A 19,239-nucleotide genomic window follows, 5' to 3' on the forward strand; every position below is an offset into this window, starting at 1 on the left:
GCAAGGAGAAGGGGAGTAGAGATTTAGGGTGAAGAGGGGAGAAAGAAGACTGAACCAGATCCTTAACCAAAGAGTGAGCTCAAATTCCAGAATTGATTTTACCTTCCAGGTATGTCTAGGCAGTGTCTTTGGGAGGCCATTTTTTGGTATAGTCTATCCAACTGAAGCACAGTAGCACATTTTAAGAAAGCTTACATCAAAAAATCCTTTTGAATTAAATAATTATTTTAATGGAAAAAAAGAAGTTCGTGCCAGAGAATTTCACACTTAAAACAGTAGTTAACTTTTTTTTCCCTTAGGAATTTAGTGAATAAAAGCATGTAAAAATGGTTTAGTGTTATTTATTTAAAGCTTAAAAACATTAATATCTAATTTAACTGTTTTAAGCTTTTGTACTCAAGTAAGGGCTTCCTCCAGAAGCATGGACTTCTTGTGTATTATTATCTATCCCCTTTATCTGTCATTGTTAGCATTAACAAAGCACAAAGCCTCTCAAACAAAAGGGCAGTGAGTAGCCTTTAAATTTTTTTCTGAGAACTGATGTGCTGGTTTCACCAATTATAATTCTAGATATTGCAAATCATGTACCCTGTAATTGAAAACTGATAGTTCATGTAAAAATTCTCTACTGTAGGAAAAATGTCTCTATTGACCTGAATTTATTAAGTGTGAGTTAAGGTTGGGTCAAGTTCTGGTCCCAATGGCTGATCATGACCTTTGGTGGGTCACTTAACATCTGGACTGTCAGGGAAATGGGGACAGGTAAGATGCTAGGGTAGAAACTCAGTGTTTCTTAACTAGGGGTATACATCAGAGAGGCCAACCTTTTATTCCAGACTACTGAATCAGGAGCCTAGGCATTCATTTCAGCATTGTTAAACTTGCTGGGTAAAACTGTTGGGAAGCGTTTCTTAGTCCCCCAAAACATGGAGGACTAAAGACTTTTATTCTTGTTGCTAAAAATATTCAGAAAAATATTTTCAGTTCCATTCATGTATGAACAGAAATCTTACTTTGATTTTGGTCTTTTAGAACATAACTCAAAACTGAAATTGTGATTGGCCTGCTTTTATTTCAGGTTTTGTAGAATTCATGAGGGTGGTTGAGTTTAGAGTTGGGGATTGAGGAGCCACTAGGGGGCCCCCTCCGGTGAGTTATAAAGTTTTCATTGACTTGCTGATGAATCTTCCAAATACCATGTAAAGGCATTCACTTATCTCCTGAGCTTTATTTTACCAGTTAGTTTTCTGGAAAGCTCAGTTTCTTTTTATCTTATGCTCTGATTGTGAATCTTAATATAAACTTGCAGTAACAGAAGTGATAGATGATCTGCAGCACTTAATACGTACTTGTCAGAGCTCCTGTGGCAAGGATACCTGACGGCACGTAGACCGCCTGGCCTAGAACACTTAAGATAGTTACTTTGCATGGGACATTACTGCTTGGGTAGCAGGTAGAACTGGGAGTTCAGAGTTCTTCTATAGAAAGTTTAAAAAGCCCCTCTAAGTGTTAGGCTAATTTTAATTTCTTTTTACTCACTTTCATACAAGCTAAGTTTGCTGCACTGTGATGAGAATTGTTACTTGTGCTTTGTAGACTCTGGAAGGGAAGAGTCAGCTGGGCCTTTTGAATCTTTAAAAGCAACCGTTGGAAGAGTAAGACACTTGTGCCTAGACTGAGAATTTCTCCCCTTTATGACTGATATAGTCATATGAACACATTATTGTTACTCTTCAGGGAGAAATTTCTGCTTTAAAAATGTCTCAGCCATTATAGAACTAACTCTACATTCCAGGACTGCATATGTAGTCTGGGTCCCTCCTGAGAAGGTAGATGAGGAATCTTGAAGACAAAGCTCTTTTCCAAAGGAACACAGTCTAAGCACAAATACACTCTGTGTGTAAAAAGCCAAGTTGATTTTCCAGTATGCTATACATATTGAGCCGAGAAGGCAATGGCACCCCACTCCAGTACTCTTGCCTGGAAAATCCCATGGGCGGAGGAGCCTGGTGGGCTGCAGACCATGGGGTTGCAAAGAGTCGGACACGACTGAGCGACTTCACTTTCACGCATTGGGGAAGGAAATGGCAACCCACTCCAGTATTCTTGCCTGGAGAATCCCAGGGATGGGGGAACCTGGTGGGCTGCCGTCTAGGGGGTCGCACGGAGTTGGACATGACTGAAGCGGCTTAGCAGCAGCAGCAGCAGCATACATGTTGAGATACTATGATCAAGGCATGCTCCTGAGACAGTAAACATGGATAGTAATGCATAAGGAGGAAATGACAGCTGTTCTCCCGAGCAAGGCTTGTGGGAAGAACGTGAGGACATAATGTTGCATATACTGTCTCTCCCTGTTGCAGGTCGAGTTGTGTTTAGAGTGCATCGAATGGGCCAAATCAGAGAAGAGAACTTTCTTACGCCAAGCTTTGGAGGTATGTGCCTGTGTTGGTACCGATCTCAGGTCTCTAGACGTTTGACAGACTGTGATTATAAATAACACCATCCTGATCAAAAGTATTTTCAGCAGCTTTGTATTCTGTGCACCCAAAAAGATGGGTAGTAGATCTGCTCATGAGAATTGCTCTGCTTGAAGCTTTGATACAGACCTGCTGCTTGGCTCAGAAAAGTAAGCAGCAGCATGGTTTAGTCACTGGCTATAATAGGAGATAATATCATGGGCTAGATGATTTTTTTTTTTAGGCTGAATTTGATGCTATCATCAGGACTTGAATATTCAGCAGTAACAGTTCTGTGACTGTCAATCTTTGATTTCTTTCTTTGGCTTTTTTTCTCCCCTTTCCATCAGTCAATGCCTTTTCTCTTTCCTAGGCAAGACTGGTGTCTTTGTACTTTGATACCAAGAGGTACCAGGAAGCATTGCATTTGGGTAAGTAAGCTGGTGGACGCTAGTAAAGTGTCTTAGCTGGCTCTGTGTATGTGTGTGTGCGTGCGCGCTCAGTCATATCCGATTCTTTGCGACCCCGTGGACTGTAGCCCGCCAGGCTCGTCTGTCCATGGAATTTTCCAGGCAAGAATACTGGAGCAGGTTGCCATTTCCTTCTCCATCTTAGCTGGCTAAATGAATGTATTCTGAACCTGGGTACTCTTATTAGTTATGTATTAATAATTTATATTCTGCCTATATCTTAGAAGATTTAAAGTGGCTTATAATTACTGAATCTGTCATGGAAAAATGGCATTTAGAAGTTCTAAGAAACTATCAACATTAGAGAACAAAAGGGTGAAACTGCAAGTATTTATTGACCGTTACATTTAATATATCTGTTTATAATTATCATTAACATCAGTTTTAAAGATCAAAAAATTAACTGGATGTAAATACATACAGGAAACCTAAAGTGGGCCAGCTAAAGGCTTCTTTTGGCCTTTGCTGCTGCTGCTGCTAAGCATCCTAAAATATTTGCCTGCTGCTTTTTAAAAAATTAATGGATATAGCTGGACTATTTTCTCCAGGTGGAAGGACATGACTTTCATGACCTATTAAGTTGAAAAATTGCCAGTATGTAATTCTTATCCTGCAGAAGTGCTATTTTCATATGGTTCTAACAAGTAGCATTAAAAAAAACAAACAAAACTGCTTCAATAGAGATCTAATTCACAGGCCATAAAACGCACCTTTAAAAGTGTCAGCCAGTGACTCAGTCTGTTCACAAAGCGCAGCTGTCACCACTGTCTTGATTCCAGAACGTTTTCATCACCCTGGAAAGTAATCTTGTATCCGTCAGTGGTCACTTCCTGTTAATCCCCCATTCATCCTCTCTGTGTGCCCATCATCCCAAGGCAATCACTAGTTAGTTTTTGCCTCTGTAGATTTGCCTGTTCTGGACATTGCGCACAATGGAGCCACACAGTGTGTGGTCTTTGTGATTGGCTTCTTTCTCTAGCATGTTTTCAGTGTTCATCTATGTTGTAGCATATGGCAATGCTTCATTCCTTTTTATTGCTAAATAATACTCCATTGTATCATATTATCCCTTCATCAGGTTGATGGACACTGAGATTGTTTCCACTTTTTGGCTATTATGAATGCTGCTATAAACAGGTTTTATGTGGACATGGTTTTCTTTCGGGTATATACCCAGGAGTAGAATTCCTGGCATATAGTGACTCTCTTTAGCTTTTGAGGAACAGCCAAACTGCTTTTTAAAGTGGCCACACCATTGTACATTCTCACCAGCAATGTATGAGGAGAGTTCCAGTTTTCTCCACATCCTCACCAACACTTGTTGATATTGTCTGTGTTTTTAACTTTAGCCATCTTAGTGGGTGTGGAGTAGTAGCTCATTTTGGTTTTGATTTACATTTCCCTAATGACTAAATTAATGATGTTGAGCCTGGGGAAGAAGGGGTGTTTGGAGAACGTTAGTATATCCTAATCTCTTTGCTTTCCCCACCAACCCTAGTGCCTCATATTTCTTATGCAGTTTTAGGATTATTGGACAGGAATAGAGTGCGATCAAGTGCTTGTCTGAACTGGATAAGTAATTTCAGCATTTTCTGGGTGGGGATTCCCACTTTATTTGAATCTTAGGAGTAAGCTCATCGCATTCTTGGCTGTAATGTCTTTTGTATGCAGAAAGCTTTCAAAGAGATCTGTGTTTCTCTTTTGGAAGACAACACCTTAGCAGAAAATGTAAATCTTGTGAATAGATAACCTCTTTTTGAGTTCAGGCAGGTTTCTTTATCCTGAGTGTTCTTATAAGGGTGAGAGAGGGAAATAGTCCGGTATTAAAGTATTAAGATTATAGCTAACAAGAGGTATCTGTATTTTTTTCCTCTAGGTTCTCAGTTGCTTCGGGAGTTGAAAAAGATGGATGACAAAGCCCTTTTGGTGGAAGTACAGCTTTTAGAAAGCAAAACCTACCATGCCCTGAGCAACCTGCCAAAAGCCCGAGCTGCCTTAACCTCTGCTCGAACCACAGCAAATGCCATTTACTGCCCCCCTAAATTGCAGGCCACCTTGGATATGCAGTCAGGTAACACCCTTAGAAACTCATGTGATGTTTTCTTAAAGCTCGTCTTACCTCACAGGTGGAAGGAATGGGGAGTTGGGGCTGAAGAATAAAATTGGCTGTTTTGGCTCAGGCTTCCTCAGGGAAACCAGTTGGAAGGTTACCCCTCTAACTAGCTGCCCGCCTCCTCTTCACTTGCTATGAACTGCCTAAATAATACTAAGAACTTGCTTATCTGTGGTTGAACAGGCAACCTGATTGTTGGCACCAGCATCGTAGAGAGGTCTCACTTAGGTTTTAAAAAGCTCTTCCCTCTCTTCCATCTTTGTCAGTTACTCAGGATGGTAGCACTCCTTTCCAGGACTGGACTAACCCAAGTCTTTTGACAGTTGGAGACCTTTGTAAAGCATGCTAGGCTTTTCTAAAGGACCTCATATCAAGGCTGAGGAAAGGACCCCACCCCCATCCCCCACCCCTACAGGAGAGTGTAGTGAATTGCCTTCTTAAGAAGTGTGGGAACTGGGCTGGGAGGCCATGGAGTGGCAGGAGGATACTTGCAGTCAGCAGCTTTTATTAGTTATGATTTATTACCATTGTTGGAGGATGTTGGGATTGGAGGCAGAGGACTAGTTTAAGCCCTGGTGTTATCTCTTAGCAATCTTTGTTTTCATATAAAACTGTAAGAGGGAGATAATAGCTGCCATGCTTGCCTCTCAGGTATTGTAAATGTCAGTTGGCATGTTTTGTCATTCAGGTGAAGAGCAGAAGCTCTAGAAAATGGCTTTTCTAGGTTGAAATTTTAGTTTTGCGAATTTCTAGCTGTGTGATTGGGCAAGTTACTTAATTTATCTTTAGTTCATCTGAAAAATGGTGATGATAATTGTACCTCCTTACAGGATGGTGGTGAGGAGTAAATGAGCTGATGAATGTAAGCTCTTCTCACAGGACCTTGCTTTGACCAAAATTGGCACTTTCTTTAAGCCACTGCTCTTCATCATGCTCTTTTTTCATGGTCAGGAGATGACCTTGCATCATATTTCTCAGAGCAGATGAGGCCATTTTTATGTGTGCTTCCTTTATTTCTCTTTCTTCCCTAGAATTTGTATCACTGTCTGTTTTTACCTGTTATCAAGTGTGATCCTTCTACCTGCCTTTATAAAAGTTTTCAGTTTTCCAAGTCCAGTTTTTTGTCTCCACTTGGGTCTTCCTCTCAGTCTTTGAACTACCCCAGCTGAAAAATCACAGTCCTCTGTCCTTTTAAAATTGCTGTTTTCTCCTTTTCTGTCAAGCTTATTGGAAAAGCTGGAAGAGTGTCATTACTTTGGTGTCTTTTGATTTGTTTCAGGACAGTTACTCCCCTGCAATCGCTGGCTTGCGTGGAGGTTGGACACTGCTGAGCAGTCCAGCCTTCTTTGACAGCAGTGTCTTCTCGGGTCTCCTCCCTTGACTCATTGTCCTCAGGCACTCTTCCCTCTGTTGTCTCTCAAGTGTGGGTGTTCCTCAGTGTTGTTTTCTTAGTTCTTTTCTCTTCCTGGTCTCCCTTTTTCCTGTCTCATCTCATACTCTCCCGTGGCTTTAGTTACTACGTAACACACAAATGGTCTCCTCATCTAGATTTCTGGTAGCTTCTCTGTCCTGAATTTATTTAACTCTTCCCCTCAAACTATTCTATTCTACATTTCCTATTTTCATTAGTGGTATAATGACTGACTCTGGTGTTCAGGCTGTTCTCTTTGGAGTGATTTGGATTCCCTTCCTCTTCTTCACCCTTCATATCCAGTCAGTCACCAGATGAGGTTGAGTCTGTCTCCACATCTGCCTTTTCTTTTCCATCTCTGCAGTCACTGCTCTCATGAATGCCATTGGACCACTGGCATGGTCTTTTCACTGCCCTAAACGTCCCTGTCACTTCCCAGTCCATCTTGCTTACTGGTCTCGTTTTTTTGGAAACAAATCTGATCATGTAAATCCAGTGACTCTGCATTATCCTCTTTAACGGTGCATTCTAAAGGAAGGCACTCTTTTCACGCTTATCTATGGTTTCAGTCCTAGTCACCAAATGACTTCCTGTGTTCCTGCTCTTGTGTATTCTCTGCTTGGAATTCCCCTTTCCGTCTTGTCCCCTTGACAAAGTCCTGTGCATCCTTCTAGATCCAGCTTGCATGTTTCCTTTATAAACCCTCATGAGTGCCTTCTTCACTTTGGACTTCCTTGTGAATTGTATATTCTTTGGTGTGTATTACGATACTGATCTCCTTCTGTCTGTTTTGATGACTGCTGTGAGACTGTGAGCTGCTTCAGCACCTTATTCATATTTTTATTTCCTCTATAACAGCTGTATCAGTGCTTGGCAAATGGTGGGCCCTTGTTAATATTGGTGTTGAATGAGTAGCAGGCTAGTTTTTTTTTTTTAAATGTCCTATGCCCGTTGCGATGGTTATAGTCCTCATGTGGTCTACATTCGCTGATGTGTTTGAGAATGCAGTATACCAGTTCTTGGGCCTTATTTTACTTTTTTTTTTTTGAATACCAGTCTTATTTTTCGTCTGGTCTATTCTAGTTTTAGACGGGGAGGAAAGGAAAAATGGGCATTTGTCTCATTGAATTTGGCAGTGTTAATAATAGTGTGTTGGATATTTTTGAGGGAAGTCTCCTTGGCTACAGAGGAGGGTGGGTTTTCTTCAGGCCTCTGTGTGCTTAGTTGCTCAGTCGTATCTGTTTGCGACCCCATGGACTGTTTCTAGCCAGATCCCTCTGTCCATGGGGATTCTCCAGGCAAGAAAACTGGAGTGGGTTGCCATGCCCTCCTCCACGGGATCTTCCCAATCAAGGGATCGAACCCTGGTCTCCCTCATTGCAAGCAGATTCTTTACTGTCTGAGCCACCAGGGAAGTCCCCAGGCCTCTGTAGTTAAGTATAAGGGTCTGATTCCTATGGCTGCTAAACGGGACGCTTTCTGGGTAAAGTAAAAGCCCTGGGTATGGCACATACCACTCAGTAGTGGTTATCAAGTAGAAGTTCCCAACTGGTGTGCCAGGCACACAGGCATATGACAGGTAGGTCTGAAACATGGATCCCCTGGGGTCATGTATGAGCATTTTCATCCTTCTACTCCAGAATACTGAGTACTTTCTTCTGTACCTTGCTGTGAAAAAATTGGGAAGTCCTAAGGTGGACACATGGATGGGGCTGAGGCAGGGTTAGAACTGATATAGAGAATCTTAGGCTTAGATGCCTTTCAAGCTAGAAAGTACTATTTTTCATGTCATCCCAAGTGATAGCATAGGTTGGTAATAATTGCAGGTTCAGTCAAAGTTAGGCTTATTGGGAGCAACTCAGCTTCTCAACAGCAGAGAATTGGTTAGATAAAGTATGTAGCATATTACCCTAAAGAAATACTGCTCAAGTGTGTACAGTTAAGTTCAGCAATTTGGCCTTATGTGAAATTCATGTATTGACTGCATCACAGCAAAAGTATATCTATAAAACTGTAAATGACCAGTATCAGGAATGAGACTATATAAGAGGTTGGATTTTTTTTTTCCCCCTCTCATGAAAGCTGCTTAAAAATGTCAAGCTTAGGAAAGTTATCAGAAAGAAATGGTTGATGTTATTAAAGCCAGTAATTTGGGCAGAGCAGGGAGAGATGTTTGGGTCGCCTTTCTGACTTGTGAAGATAGTGTCATGGAGAGTGAGCATGGCCTTGTCTAGTGGTTCCAAAGGATGGTGGGACTGCTGTGGTGACGAGACGCATGAGGACCATATGTGGCTTTTAGGGTCCCCTTTAGTTGGGTCTCTAACTCGTTTGGGATTAATATTGGTAGATGATTGAACTGGGAGTTCAAAGACCTGGGCTCTCATCTCAGCTTTGCCACTAGATGGCAGTGACTTTGGGCAGGTCTTTTATTCTTCCCTGACCACATCAATAAGTAGATGAGGTTGGGATAGATTTTTGAGGCCCTTCCCAGCTGTGATATTTTATGGTTTTGTTACTTCATATGGTTCTTACCCTTTTCTTTTCAATGCCCAGGTATTATCCATGCAGCAGAGGAGAAGGATTGGAAAACCGCATACTCATATTTCTATGAGGCTTTCGAGGGTTATGATTCCATCGATAGCCCCAAGGCCATCACATCTCTGAAGTACATGTTGCTGTGCAAAATCATGCTCAACACGTAGGTGCACGTTAACTTGGGGGTATGAGCTCTCAGGTCCTTGGTCTAAGATTTTCTGCCATGTCAGGATAGCTTGGGCAGGGAGATTGGCCAGTTACAGAAGCAGTGGCTGCCACCTTGTGGGGTGCCTAAGGTGGAGTGGGAGGATCAAAGCTAATCTAGAGTGCTCTTCCTTCCTAGTCTTTTAGAACTGAGGAGACAGATTTGAGAAATATCCTTCCCAGCCCCTCGGAATGTTCTCCTCAGCGTGCAGTTCTGTCCAGAGAGTTGCCGAGCACTCGGCAGAAGGCCAGGAAATGGCTTATAGACCAGCACCAGCCACTAGGCCTCCCGGAATGGGGGGTTAGAGGAAAGGCTTGAAAAAGGGTGACAGCGGCGAGTGTGGGCAGCTCGATGTCTCGATGTTTTATAAAGAATTCCACAGAATTTTTCCATGTTTCTTTTTTGGGAATACATGAGGTACTGACTGGGATTCTTTTTTGGATCTTGGGATTAAACAGAGCTTGTGTTTTTATAAGATCTGTTATACTGGGATTTGATCTATAAAGTCATTTTGCATAGCTTTTTTTTTTTTTTTTTTGGCCACGCTGTACAGCTTGTGGGATATTTCCCCAACCAGGGGTTGAACCTGAGGCCACAGCAATGAAATTAGGACTCCAAGTCCTAATTATTGGACTGCCAGAGAAGTCCCACTGTGGCTTTCTTCTTTAAGTTCAGTTTTTCTGCTTTTCAGCAGTGAGCCCAGAGTGGAGAAAGCCTGGCTCCTGTGGTGTGAGGGGCGTATGGATTTACGGGTGGGGGCTGATTACCTCTGTGGGCGGAGTCTTTTCACAGAAGAAGAAATTTGCCTAAACATAGAAACATAGCATCCTAGAGCAATTGACCAAGTCTGTCTTTTTTTTCTAGCCCAGAAGATGTCCAGGCTTTGGTGAGCGGGAAGCTTGCACTTCGGTATGCAGGGAGGCAGGTAGGGGATGCCTTGACTGCAATTTTGATCTCTGCTCACTCTGAGGCAGTGTGTGGTCAGTCACAGTGTTCACTGATACCGTGCTCTTCAGGTCGCCATTCTACTTTTCATTCTGCCCTCCCCCGCGTATGTTTATCGAGCTCCTTTAGTATAATTCCTGTACTGTTAGTTCTGGGCCCGAAAAGTCAGTGTTTGGTGCTCTTGTGGGTATCAGGTGGTTTGAGGAACTTAACTCAGAATTGAACTGTAGCATTTATAGTGGGTTAAGTTGCATTTGGCTTCAACCAGAAAGTATATCTCCTATGAGCTTGGCTTGAAAATTTAATGTATGGAATAATATTCTTTAAGACAGTGGAGCCGGGTAAGGTCTGGTGCACATGTCCTTCAGAGAGGTTGGATTACCTGGTGCAGAAACTAGGATTGATGGCTCACTTGAGGGCTTCTCACGTCCATACCTTCCCACTCATTTCCTGAGCTTGGGTGTGGTCACAAAGAGACCTTCGGTGGTTGGTAGCCCTGTGTGAGATGCCTTTTATGCCTGAGCAGGCAAGAGTGCTCTGTGTAAAGGTGATGTCTCAGATGTGTGCATCATCACTTCTTTGTATTTTGCTTGATTATCACTAGGAAGTAAGAGTAATCTTTCTAGGTTTTGAGTGCAGTTGTGTCTACAGAAACATTGGCCATCTCACTGTATCTTTGACGGAATGTCCACTGCAGACGATCGCCTCCATCTATATAAATGGCCCTAATTGACTTTTCATCAGAAGTTGTTTCATATCAGCCCCTCGTTTTGACCAAAAGGATATTGGTTATTACTGTAATGAAAGACTCACTGTCATATCTAGAATTAGAGGTAAGGAGGTGGGCCAAGAGAGGTGAAGTGTCCAGAGCACAAGGGCAAGTAGCTAGTACTGGTGAAGTCAGACTTTGAGCTTGGGTTATCTGGCTCTGAGTTTCAGGCTGTTCTCATCATTTTTCAGTCTGTAGGACAGATGCTGGGAACAGACTCTACTAATGATGAGTTTTGCATCATTTTTAAAGTCTGCTGTAGAAGACACTACCTTCCTTATTTAAGTACAGAGGCTGGTACCAGAGGAGCTCCTTCTTGTTCTTTGTACCTTGATGACAGCTTTCAAGCAGGAGTCAGGCCCACCTCTCAGATGATGAATGTTGCAGATTTCTTGCTGAGTGCAGACTTACTAGCTTGGTCAGGTGTCTTGTATAACCAGATTAAAGGTTGCCCCTCAACTGTTAATTATACCTTCATCACTCTGGGGTTTTAACATTCAGTGTAATATGTAGAGTTTTGATGCCTCAATTCCAATGAAAGTAATCTTGGCTTATGTCCTGCACCAAACCCAGCAGAGTGAGTTTTGATAAAGCACGAGGTGTGATCAAGTCTCAGGGCAGGAAGGCATCCGGGGGTGTAGGTGAGGGTAGGGAGTCTTGGAGGAGGGGAAAGAATTCACACCTCTCTGGCCCTTTTCCCTTTTAGCTTCTCATCTTTGGAGAATGCTTTATCAAAGCCTTTCTTTTGGGAAAACTTTGTACTTCCTAATATCTTCACATCACTTCTGCTTTTGGAGGGAAACTGGCACACAGTGGTACTCCATTCCTCTGGCTTTTCTTCCCAGGCCTCTGAAGAAGAAAAGTCATGGGGCAGGTTCTTCCTTATAGCCAGGAGTTGTGTGGATGAATCACGTTTCTTATGACTTGTGGAGATGTGAGTGTGCGGAATAGATCACTGTCACTCTTTTTCTCTTTATTCTTAGACAGAAGCATTAAAATGTGTGGCTCAGGCGAGCAAGAACAGATCACTGGCAGATTTTGAAAAGGTAAGCATGGTATTGGGTTGCTAGGGAACCAGGTGGAGGGGAGGACCATTTAAGTACTTAAAATGTTTTTTCATCTTTAAATGCTTACAGTTTCACTAGAAGTTGTAAAGATAGTAGTACAGGGTGATCCCATGTCCCATTCACCCAGTTTTCCCCAATGGTTACATCTTAAATATAGTACAGTATCAAAACCAAGAAGTAGAGACTTCCTTGGTGGTCCAGTGGCCAAGACTCCCAATGCAGGGGGTCCAGGGGGCCTGGGTTCCATCCCTGGTCAAGGGACTAGATCTGTGCCATAACAAAGACCCAGTGTAGCTAAAATAAACAAGTAAACATTAAGGAACCCCAAATTAACAACTCTTTCCCCACCCCCAAGAAGTAGTTAAGCACTTGTGTACAGTGAAACTTGAGTTGTGAGATCTCATTTATATACAGTACATTTCAGTTTCAAAAAGTTTTGTCATGTGTCTTGCACTTCATTTTTCACAACAAACCTATTACCTACATTTTATGCTTGGGGAAGCTGGGATTTAAAGAGAATGCCTGAGTCACACAGCTAACTTGCATCAGGGTCTGACACAGGCACCATGCGACATGGTCTTAGATGTTCCTTCAGCTCCAGAAATGCCAGGTTTGCGTCTCCTCTGTGGACATCAGTGGTGATGTGTGCATCTGGGCTGAAAGACTCTTCCTTAGGATGAAATTCTAGGCTTGCTTAGCCTCCTGTGCCTTTCACTCAATGTTTGCGAAGGTTTAGAAAGGGAGAAAAACCTGTCTAAGCGGTAGGGTGAGACTTATACTTTTCTGAGTCTCCTTCCTGTTAATCTGAGTATAAAGACCAACTTAATAAAAACAAACCTAGATCCAGGAAGAAAAATAGAAACTAGACATTGTGGCTCTCTGACTGTCCCCAAGGTTCATCATCTTCTTTGAGATTTCTTGTCAGTTTCATTTCCTTGGCTTGATTTGCTTGCTTCCCTTAACACGTTAAAGCACAGCTGAAATGAGGCGGGATACTGAAGAATATTATTAAAGATAAATAGATCACATACATGAATAAACAAAGAGTTTAGATCATTTTATCCCCAAATTTGGATGGAACATTTCTAGCAGGGGGGATTAAAAAAAAGGACCGTGATCAGATATTTGGGAAACACTAGGGCTAACAAAATTAGAAAGGGACTTTGTTTTCTGGTACCTGCAGCTATGTTGTGCTGATATTCCTTATAAAACCCTAAGAGCTAGCTGTGGAATTCAGCATTTCCCATTATTTAGCATCAGAATTCCCCTGCTCCCACTGCCTTGGAGGCTGTGCTTGTTCTGTGAAACACACATTGAGAACTGCTTGTGCAGTGAATTCGGCTTGTAAGCCGAGCTGCTCGTGGGGCTTGCATGGTTTGAGTGGTCAGTGTGAGGCTTTCAGACAGAAACAAAGTGCCTAGGGTAGGCTTCATCTTTCATTTCTTTGTGTTCCTTGTCTTCTGCCTTCATGGCAGTTCCTTCATTTCTGCAAACCCTCTAGGCCTCTTGGGTCGAGCGTGTAATTACGGGGCCAGCACACTCTGTAGGGAGCTGCAAGTAGCGTGGCTTTCAGCCCTCCTCTGTGCCCTTCTCTGCTCTCTTGGCAGGCCCTGACAGACTACCGGGTGGAGCTCCGGGACGACCCCATCATCAGCACACACTTGGCCAAGCTGTATGATAACTTACTGGAACAGAACCTGATCCGAGTCATCGAGCCCTTTTCCCGAGTACAGGTAAGAACCTCCTGGGGACTCCAGCTCTTCTCTGGTGGGAGGGGGTTTCTGGCTCGGCTTCCTCACTGTTGCCCCCTCCCTTCCCACACCCATCCAGATGGGAACTCACTACCAAGGGTGTGCCTGGGATTAGGCAGGAGACCCCGTACGAGCTTGGGATTTTTATGACAGGGAATAAGAGTTGAGGAGAGGGGGGTGTCAGGTGGAGGCTGGTGAGGTCGCCCCTGCCTGTTTTCGGTGCAGCCTCCTCTCCGCTCTTGCAGTCACCGTGTGTGTGGTAAATGCTGTCTCCTCTGGGCATGTGGGACAGGAGTGTGGTCATTGTAATGATGCAGGGAAGGCAGACGGACCAGGCACAGCTAAAGAGGATCTGGCCCTGACATTCAGCCGGGATCCAAGATAGGGCACTACCCTCATCCCAGTATTAGAGGCAAAAGTAAAACTTTCTGTGTTGGTGTCTTTTTACCTTTCCTTTTAGATTGAACACATATCTAGCCTCATCAAACTCTCCAAGGTAAGGAGTCCTGAGCTTGTCTGGAGGGTAGGGATGGGGAAGGGTGCAGGTGGAGGGGCTGCCGTTGACACCTACCAGGCCTTATTGCAAAGCTCCCCAACCTGCTGCTCAGTGGCGACTGGGGGCCATGGGCTCAGAGTGGAGCTGCCATGTTGCTGTTCCAAGCCATTTGCCCTAGGACCCTTTTATACAAGACTTTTGTGTCACTTAGCTGTCAGTAGATGGCTGATCCCCTTAATCATGTGCTTTGATTTTAGGCCGACGTGGAAAGGAAATTATCACAGATGATTCTTGACAAGAAATTTCATGGTGAGTAGCAGCCATACAGGCGAGGGGGCTGGTGGAGGTGATGAAGTGGTGAGGAGGCATCATGCTCTTGTTGATGTTGGATGACGACGCTCCATTGTTTCCCTTGGTGGCGCCCTGGGATCCTTGCCCCCCTCATCACTGTGATGAGAGCGTATAATAAACATGCACAAAGGGAACAGGAAGGTGACTCTTGCCCCTCCTTTCTGGAGAAAGTGAGGCAGCTAGGGAGCGGGCTGCATCTTCAGTGCTTGTGTGTCTAATCCTTGCTTTTACCTGGGTTCACTTGTGTTTCCTGCAGGGATCTTGGACCAGGGGGAGGGTGTCTTGATTATTTTCGATGAACCCCCAGTAGATAAAACGTATGAAGCTGCTCTGGAAACAATTCAGAACATGAGTAAAGTAGTGGATTCCCTCTACAACAAAGCCAAGAAGCTGACATAGGTGAGTGCTGGCGCTGGTCCGGCCCGGGCAGCGCTGTCTTCTGCCTGCTGAGACTGAACGCCTCCCGGTGGCCTCGCGGGCGGCTTCCCCGATTGACACTGCTCTGTCTTCTCTTGCAGAGTTGGATCTGTAGCGGTCCTTTGGAGAGTGTGTGTGGCGGGAGAGTGAAACCTTTGGGGAAAATGCTAGGAGATTCTTTTTTCTTTCTGTTCTACTTTTCGCTCGGAAAGTTTTTAAATCCTCATTTGGTGCATCTGTATTCCAGCCGATAGGTGTGCCAGTTTTCATGTAATCTTTACTGGCCCGACTTGGGAGTGGGGAAATTGCTTAAAAAAAAAGAAAAAGAAAAAAAAAAAAAGGTTATTCTAAATAAAAGGAAAAAGGCTTACACTACCTAAAGCTGTGCTCTCTGCCTCCCGGGAGAGGGCTGCCAAGCCAGGCGCTCCACCAGCCACCAGGGCTCCTAACCTACCCGCTGGGCGTCACCTTGCCTCCTCTTCCGAATTGGGTGTTTGCCTGACCATCAAAGCAACGACTTTTTATTCTGTTTGTACCGAACCAAAACAAACAACTGTGTATAGACTGCTCTTTTCTTTTTTATTTGAAAATGAGGCGTTTCGGTGTTCTGTCCCCTGCCCTACGGCCTGTCCGCCTGCCCTTCCCCGACAGTGGCCCCAGCAGACTGGCCGAAGGTCCCGCCGCCGCCGCCGCAGCAGCAGCGCCCGCACGGCTCCGCTCAACCCGGGAAGGAATGGACGTGGCCGGGAGCTCGTGCCCGCCGTGGCCACACGGGGAGCAGTGTGGGCCCTCAGGGGCCTGCTGTGCATGTGGCTCTTTTTAACACAGTAAACTAGATTAGACGTCAGTGTTTTAATTGCCCCCCTCCTCTGCTCTTTTCTGTCTCTCCCTCCTTCCCGCCCCCGCCCTCCCCAGCCAGACGACCACCCCATGTCTCCCTCCCTTCCTCCTCTGCCCCCAGGGGAGTCCGGCTGTCTGAAACCCTTCAGCTTCTCTTCCCGTCCCACCGCTCCTCTCCTGCTGTCAGATGGATTTATTCCTTTTTTAAACAGTGAACGTTGGAAATGAGACTGTGGGGTGTGGGTTTTTTTTTTCCTCCTCTTAATTTTCGTTGTTGGGTTTTTGAGCAACCTCATGTCCCCCTCCCAGGGAGCGTCTTTATTTACCTCTTAGAAATGGGACGACGGATGGGAGGTCGAGCACTGTTTTCCGCATGCTTTGTCTTACGATGAGATTATATAGCAAGGCTTTAATGCCATTTGGGCAGGTAAGCTTCTGCGCCTCTGTTGTGCTCAGCTGTATTCTCTTCTTCCTCTCATTTCCTCTCTCCCCTCTTTTTTCCTCTCCCCTTCCTCCTGCCTCCTTCCTTCCTGCTGCCTTCCTTTTATCTTTCTTTCCCTTTCTCAGATTATCCTTCCAGGTTTTCGTAATAAATTTATATTTTGTAAGAGGATTTTGTTGTACCAGGTTTTGCATCCTCACTGAATCTGACTGGCTTTTATTTTCCTCTCCAAAATCAGGTTTTTGCTCTCCCCATCTTTCCCCATCATGTCCAGTCACTGTTTTGGTTTTGGCACCATCAATATCAAATGTACAAACGGTTCTTGCTAACCAACACCAGGTATATCTGATGTTCAGATGAGTTCCAATAAAAACAATTTTTTTTTTCAAAAAGTGTCCTTTCTTGAGTGCTGGAGGGCTTCTGATCAAGTCCAGACAGGTCAGTGTAGCCCTCGAGACTGGACAGAGCTCTGCTGTCTCAAATTCGCTCCATGGGAGACCTTTAGAGCCAGGGTCATGTGGAGGCCTTTGGGTGAGAAGGTTGGTCTGTGAGGTCTGAAATGGGCACGAGGGCTCAGTTATCTTTGTTTTTCCAAGGCCTCGTAGTCCAGTGAGGACATGGGGTTTGGGTTGTAATATCCTCTGCACCTGTTTCCTCACCTGCACAGCAGGGATGGTGCTTCCTCTGTGGGTAATTGCGGTGGGAGGGTTACATGCAGTTAACAGAAGGGCAGGTGCCTGGAGAATCCTGGCATTCAGTTGTGGTTTAGTTTTAGTTTTTTTGGATCTTGTTCAAAAGCATTGATTTTCATCCTGCTCCTCAGACTCCTATGGGACTCTGGGGCCACGGGGAGGAAGGGGTGAGCTCTAGCTGCCAACTCCAGTCTGAGCCACTCTCTGTCATGTTTCAATGTGGTGTCTCTGTGTATAGTTCTACTTGAGGAGGAGCTGTGCTTCAATAAAGGGCTTTAGAAATATCCCAAAGGATCCAGGACCAGAGCAGGCTTGGCAGTCCCAGGAGCTCAGAGCCTGTCCTCCGCTCCCTCAGCGTGTCTGCTGACTTCTCTAGACCTGTGCTGCCCAGTGTGTGGCTGCAGGCCCCGTGCGGCCGTTCAGCCCTTGAAGTGTGGCTCGTTCAAACTGGGGTGTCTTGCAAAAGTAAACAAACCAGAATGCTTTGAAGAAGGTGAAAAAAGAATGAAAAACTCATTGCTCAACTTCCTTTTTACATATGTTGAAATATTTTGTGCATTTATTAGGTTACATAAAATATACTATTAAAATTCACCTGTTTCTTTCACTTTTTAAATGTGGCTGCTAGAAAATACTGAATTAACTCTGTGGCTTGTGTTTGTGGCTCACATTACTATTACTGTTTTTCAGACAGCGCTGCTCTAGACTTCGCAGGACTTCTTCCTTTCCCAGGCCTTGATAAGCTGCATCCAGGCGCAGCTGAGAGGGTGGGGTGGCCCATGGGCTAGCCTGGGCCTGGCTCCCTCACTTGGAGGCCCTCCTTGGCACTAGGCTTCACGGTGCCAGGGCTTCCTTGTGTGTTCATGAGATACTGATGGCGTTGGGAGCGGCGGCTGAGGCCCTTGGCTCTGAAACCCTGCTGCAGGCTAGAGTTATGTAATCTGTGCTGCCCAGAAGGGCCACTAGATGCTGCTCTGTGATGCCTGAGAGAACAAAGCATACTTCCTCAGGAGCCAGGGCTCAGCCTGGCTTTATTGGAACCCTTTTGGGGGCTGGCTGACTGGGGCACTGACCTCCCTTCCTTGGGAAGGGGGCATGCAGAGCATGGGAACGCTCCAGGAAATCCTAGCTCAGCAGCGCATGTCCCAAGCGGGCTGGCCCTTCCGGCAGCTAGAGACAGACTATAGGATAAAGAGGCTGATGGATGGGGGTGGGATCTGGAGAGCTTCCCTGCAGTTCTCTGGTGAAGAGCGGGAAGAAAACAGCTGTGCATCATTCATCTGGGTCTGCCTCCTGGGTCCTTGATTCTGCCGTTGCGGGCAGATGGTTGCTTTCCTTGCTTCGCATTTGGAGCAGTGATGGGAGCTTGAGGAGGGTGGTGGTGGGCTGGGTGAGCAGAGTGGTGTGGCTCCTCAAAACAGAGCGGGCATGACACGGGTGGACAGCGTCTAGGGTTCCTCAGTCACAACAGCCAGTGTGCTGGCAGCGCCATTCCATTCGTGCCCTGCTGCACACGTGGCTGCACCTCTGACAAGCGTGAGGAGGTTGGGATAGTTCTGCCAAGAGCTCTTTTTGAAGGTAGTAGGTGAGGGCTGACTGGACAAAGGCAAGAGAGGACATGAGAGTGGCCAGGCTGGAAAAGGCCCAGGCCAACGCGAGCTTCCATCATGGTTTGGGAAATAGGATGGAGTGAAGTGGAACTGCCCACCATGAACTGGGAATAGTTAGAATTGAAATCTGCAGGTACTGGTAGCAGGGTGGGTCCAGATAGTTATAAGGGGTAGATTATAGGCTTAGAAATCTAAGCATATTTGGGAAAGTGGAAAGCATTTATTCTCTGCTTAACTATCCATAATCTGAAGGGGACACAGGAAAAGCAATGTGGTCACAGGCCAAGTCAGGAGCGGGGCCTCCACTAGGGGCAGAATGAAAAAAGGCTGGGGTCCAGCTTTGCCTTATGAAGAGTCATTGGGCCAGGGACCCGGAGGAGACTGATGCTCAGCTCCTTCTATAGAGCACAGCTCCATTAGAAAAGCAGGTAGGGGCTGTTCCTTGAGCATTCAGAGGGAGGGGCACACCAAGCTAAGGGCCAGCCTTTACCTTCTAAGTTAAAATGACAGCTGCTCCGGATGTTTCTAAAGAGCGCCACAAGAAGTAGCCTGAGTACCGAGCACTGCGTTTCCACTATACGGCCACCCAGGCCATTACTGACAGAGAAACCTCTGGGTAGTACTTTAGCAAATTCTAGTACTTTCTGATGATGTAGCATTGTTGTG

At 45.1% G+C, this 19,239-nt stretch overlaps 1 protein-coding gene across 1 annotated transcript in view; it reads left to right on the plus strand.

Annotated features, from left to right (window-relative positions):
• PSMD11 (proteasome 26S subunit, non-ATPase 11) overlaps positions 1–16,663 on the plus strand; it is a 28,890-nt gene extending 12,227 nt beyond the window's left edge. The window contains exons 4-14 of the mRNA XM_055577235.1: positions 2,364–2,435; positions 2,833–2,890; positions 4,806–5,000; positions 9,007–9,151; positions 10,058–10,118; positions 11,891–11,953; positions 13,582–13,707; positions 14,186–14,221; positions 14,479–14,530; positions 14,829–14,971; positions 15,091–16,663. Of these exons, the coding sequence (XP_055433210.1) occupies positions 2,364–2,435; positions 2,833–2,890; positions 4,806–5,000; positions 9,007–9,151; positions 10,058–10,118; positions 11,891–11,953; positions 13,582–13,707; positions 14,186–14,221; positions 14,479–14,530; positions 14,829–14,971 (951 nt within the window). The 3' untranslated portion in view covers positions 15,091–16,663. The remainder of the gene's footprint in view (positions 1–2,363; positions 2,436–2,832; positions 2,891–4,805; positions 5,001–9,006; positions 9,152–10,057; positions 10,119–11,890; positions 11,954–13,581; positions 13,708–14,185; positions 14,222–14,478; positions 14,531–14,828; positions 14,972–15,090) is intronic.
• Positions 16,664–19,239: the final 2,576 nt, after the last annotated feature.

The sequence above is a fragment of the Bubalus kerabau genome, chromosome 4, assembly GCF_029407905.1.
Source record: "Bubalus kerabau isolate K-KA32 ecotype Philippines breed swamp buffalo chromosome 4, PCC_UOA_SB_1v2, whole genome shotgun sequence".
Taxonomy (NCBI): Eukaryota; Metazoa; Chordata; class Mammalia; order Artiodactyla; family Bovidae; genus Bubalus; species Bubalus kerabau.